The sequence below is a fragment of the Malus sylvestris genome, chromosome 2 (genome assembly GCF_916048215.2).
Source record: "Malus sylvestris chromosome 2, drMalSylv7.2, whole genome shotgun sequence".
NCBI classification, from domain to species: Eukaryota; Viridiplantae; Streptophyta; class Magnoliopsida; order Rosales; family Rosaceae; genus Malus; species Malus sylvestris.
The window spans coordinates 1,765,950-1,770,599 of record NC_062261.1 but is presented as its reverse complement, the minus strand read 5'-3'; the positions used below and the strand labels follow the sequence as shown (position 1 = coordinate 1,770,599).

At 35.0% G+C, this 4,650-nt stretch overlaps 1 protein-coding gene across 1 annotated transcript; it reads right to left on the bottom strand.

The window, feature by feature from the left end:
* Positions 1-455: 455 nt before the first annotated feature.
* On the bottom strand, positions 456-2,523 carry LOC126592355 (repetitive proline-rich cell wall protein 1-like). The gene is made up of 2 exons (XM_050258046.1): positions 1,565-2,523; positions 456-713 (listed from the first exon to the last, which is right to left on the bottom strand). The coding sequence occupies exon 1, from the start codon at positions 2,452-2,454 to the stop codon at positions 1,579-1,581; it is 876 nt and encodes a 291-aa protein (XP_050114003.1). The 5' UTR covers positions 2,455-2,523; the 3' UTR covers positions 456-713; positions 1,565-1,578.
* Between the last annotated feature and the right edge of the window lie 2,127 nt (positions 2,524-4,650).

Sequence of the window (4,650 nt, the reverse complement as noted above, 5' to 3'; positions counted from 1 at the left end):
TCTTAGATAAACTAGAACTCTTCTAGCTGATTTATGCATAAGTAATCTTCGGTGATAAGGTTAATCTTTGATAGGGTTTACTTAATGGGAGGACTCCTAATCAAAGACCATCACATATAGTATATAACTGAGGTCCTTGTGCTCTCACTAAATACGCAAGTATACAGAAATTCTCAAGCCCCATTGAGTGAGTCTTGCTTCCGGTCAGTGCAGAGATATAGAAGAGCCTCAGTTCTTCACCCTATTTCTGAGACGATGTCTTCCTCAGGTTAGTGGTTAGATCGGTATATGAGTCAGTTGTTATATAACTTATAAATCTTGACTTACAGATTTGTCATTAGAGTTAGCATATTGATGATTGTGGGTTGAGCAATGGATACTGAATAAAGATATTAATATTCACACACTTATTTTTATCTCCCACGCATCTTTATTAATTTTTTGTCATTGAAAGATAAGATAAAAACATCTTTGATTGCTTAATTTTCATTCCTGAGATAAAACACACATGCATGCAACAATGCTTTCACAATTAAAAACAAATGGTGTGTACAATATCACATCCAAATTAACATCATCTCAATACCATTAATAATCAAAATAAGAAAATATTGGGGGGAAAGTTAAACAAATGGACGTAGGGAGGGGGAGGCTCGACATTCTCTCATGACGATTGTTCCCTTCCCAACGATTGCTCTGTTGGATCCATCAATCTGCAAGGCCATAAATCAAGACAACATTCTGTGATCAAACAATGTTCATAAGAGAAATTTTCAATGCAATGTGTTTATATGTACGATAGCTAAAGATAGATCTAGATAAAATAAAATAAAAATCATTTATTAATTCCTCTTTAATTATATTAGTGTGTGATGTTTTTGTTGCTTAACATAAACAAAATTGCTTGCATTTTTGGAGGGAATACTTTTGCTCATCACCTTATTTATCTTGGTTATATGAGTTTAAATTTCGATATATGTATATAGGATAGACACAATCTCAAAATGTAAACTCATCCAACGAGTGGTGAGCATTACTACCACTTGAAGGCCGGTGGTGAACAAAAATGCATATAATTCAAAAATACTACTCTTACCATTTATTTGTACCATTATTTGTATCATTTCTCTAATAGAGATGAGACCCACATATGTTAATGGACTTTACCTCTATTAGAGAGATGGTACAACTAGATAATAAGTGTAGCATTCATTTTTGAATCCCTAAAAGAATACTCATTTCCAACTTCCAAGACCAGCGATCTAGCTAGGAATGAGTACGTATTATAAACAAAAGAAAATTGTTGTTGTTATTCAAAAATATTAATCTGCACTCTTATTTTATTTCATGTATTTTTATATGTTTAAAGTGGTATAGAACTTTTTAAAGTCTTACTAACATTTTCAAAACAAAATAGAACTTTGTAAATACGAATATAATAAAAAATCCACCCATCCCATAAAGTTCATGTTTCAAGTTAGGCTACGGATTAGATATATAATGTACGTAACTACGTAGCACTAGTTAAGTAATTAATTACTTCATGGTTATCTTAAGAACTTACGTAGATTTCTTCTTTTAGAGAGAGCAAGTGAAACCAGGAGGAGGACTCTTGCCACAAGTGACAAGGAGCTGAAGAGCCAGTGGGACAAAGATGTTGAGGTTAAGAAGCTTGATTTTGAGAGTAGTGCAGAGGCACACTGCAGCTTCAAGTTCAACAAGCCCTTGCAGCACCGGGCAGCACTCGTTCACCACCGGGTCACCCTGCCCAACGTGGACCAACCCGCCTAGAAGATCCACACAAGCACCCAGTTTCAATGTGTCAATGGGGCACGTGTTCCCTGGCGGTGGAGGGCATGGTGTCCCTGGACTTGGTGGCTTCGTAGCTGGGGGCCCCCCTATGACTGGTGGGATTATCCCAGGTGGGATTATTGGAGGAAGGGTCACTGGTGGCTTAATGGGTGGGATTGTAACGGGTGGGATTGTGACTGGTGGTTTTACGATGGGTGGGATTACTGGAGGAAGGGTCACTGGTGGCTTAATGGGTGGGATTGTGACGGGTGGGATTGTAACGGGTGGTTTTACGATGGGTGGGATTGTGACTGGTGGTTTTACAATGGGTGGGATAATGGGTGGGATTGTGACTGGTGGTTTGATGGGTGGGATTGTCACTGGTGGTTTGATGGGTGGGATTGTCACTGGTGGTTTGACAATGGGTGGTATTGTCACTGGTGGTTTTACGATGGGAGGGACTGTGACTGGAGGTATTTTGACGCCAGGTGGCTTGACATGAATGGGTGGAACCACTATGGGTCCTTTGGGAGTCTTTGGTTTAGGTTTAACAGGCTTGTGCTTTGGCTTGCCGCAAGTGCCACAGCCGAGGATTGGAGAGGCTGAGGAAATGAAGAGCAAGCAAATGAGGAAGAGAGCATGGAGCTTGCTGGACTCCGCCATGTCTGTCTGTCTTTGGAGAGAGAAAGAGAGAGAGAGAGAGTGGCAGAGTGCTGCTGTTGTAAGGGTTTGTAGTGAAACGAGGGTGTTATATAGGAATAGTGATGAGTGGAACAAAACAAAAAACCCTAGGAAGCACATCACGTGAACATGGGGGCAAGTAGCCAAGGATCAAAAGGCAGCTGCCAAACTTTGCTAGTTGGCATAACTTATTCCTTATATTTGCATCCATTTGCAATTATTAGTTTTGGTTTTCCTGTGATAGAATTATTAATTGTTTAGTTAATTTGTTACTTTTTAAGAAAAAGTAAATTAAATCCACTATAAGTTATGAGAGAACCTCAAAATTTATTGATAATAAGAAAGGGAATAAATCCTATCATCCTAAAGGTGCTACAAATCTGTTAGGATCGATGGGACCAGGAGTTGAAGTCCAATTCGTACCTTGCATATTTTGTGTAAAAGTTACCTTGGCTGGTCTTTTTTGTTGTAACGTATAAAAATGTTGAATCTAGCTATATTTAGTTTCTTTTGGTACATTTGTCTGGAAATATTTGTCTCATATATAGCTAGGGTTGTCCAGTTTATCTTTTTTATCAACTATTTCATGCATATACACAGATTGTTCAAGAAAGGAATTTAGCTGCAGTTCATATATAGATATATAAATAAATATATGTATACATATATATATATATATATATATATGATCAATAACTGTTAGGGCATTCTTTTTTTTTTTTGGTCAAAATACTGTTAGAGCGTTCATACCAAGGAGTTATTGTGAACCACATGATTGCTAACTCATTGTGAGGTTAAGTCCACCCTCTTCCCGTTAGTAGTAGATAATTAATATAGTTTGTTAAAAAAAAAAACAATAGATTTTGTTAGATTAGGAAGAACCCACGCCGTGGTGCAAGGACAACAAACAATAACTTATTGTTGTAGAAAATTTGACTTTGCTATTACCGTAACAAGATTAGTGTTTACGTTGTATATGTCCTATTACATTGTAGGGTATGCGTAAATGTAATTGCTTTACAAAATAATCGTTCAAATTAATGGGTACCCGTACTACTTTTCTTTTAAAGAATAATATTGTAAACTAACCCTTTAATATGAGTAATGTTTGAATGTTTTTCTAATTCCAACTCTTGGAGTAAAACTTAAAATTTAGGTTTTAAACTTATCCCAACTTCAACTCTAGGGCCAAATATGAGTTTTAACTCAAAACTTATTTTCGCGACAAATTTAGCTCAGAATTTTCCATGGGTTAGTGGACTAGCTAGCCCACCATATATGTGTATTTTTTTTTAGTTTTATATTTATAAATTCATTGAATGCAACGGCTAAGATCTAGTATGATCAAATCTAACAGTAAAAAAAAATAAAATCTAACGGTCCAAATTTAAATCCAACAACTAAAATAATTAAAAAAAATTCTTACACGTGTTTCATATTCTTTCATAGTATTCCACGAGTTTCATGGTGTCGATTTAATGATTTTTCAACATTTATCATAATCTAAATATTTTTATGTTAAAATGTTCATAAAATTAAATTAGAGTAGTCTACACAATTTTTTTCTTTAAGTTACTTTAAGAAAAAAAAAATATCCTAAATTCATTTAATAATCTCGGGCTAAAAATTTAACCCATAAGGGTTGGAGCAGAAAAATTGTTTCTGAGTTAAAACCTAAATTTTCTGCGTTAAAAATTTTAGTTTTATCCCAAGGATTGGAGATGGTCTAAAAAATATATGTGTAAGTCGAAATTTCACAACGATAAAATTAGGGTTTAGATGTAAAATACGTAACTTGAATGAGCAATTTTTCAGTAGTAGCAGTCAGATTTTCAAAAAGTAATTGAACGAGCAATTTTTTCAGTATTATCACATGTAAAATAACACACTACGTAACTTGAGTTTTCAGTATCCATAAAAATTTCTCGATAGTTTAACAAGGGATATCTCTAAGTACATGCTTGACTGGTGTTTCTAACAATATATATAGCCCACACTTGAAAGGAGATGAACTGATAAACTAATGGCGGTACTGATTTTATCTTCACGTGTTGATGGTATGGGTTTAAATGATATGAGTGTATTATTAACATGTGCAAAGAGCATCAACTTTCTTTATATTTTTTTTCAATTTGGACATATATATTGGATTTGGAGGTGATTAATTTTACTTTGAAA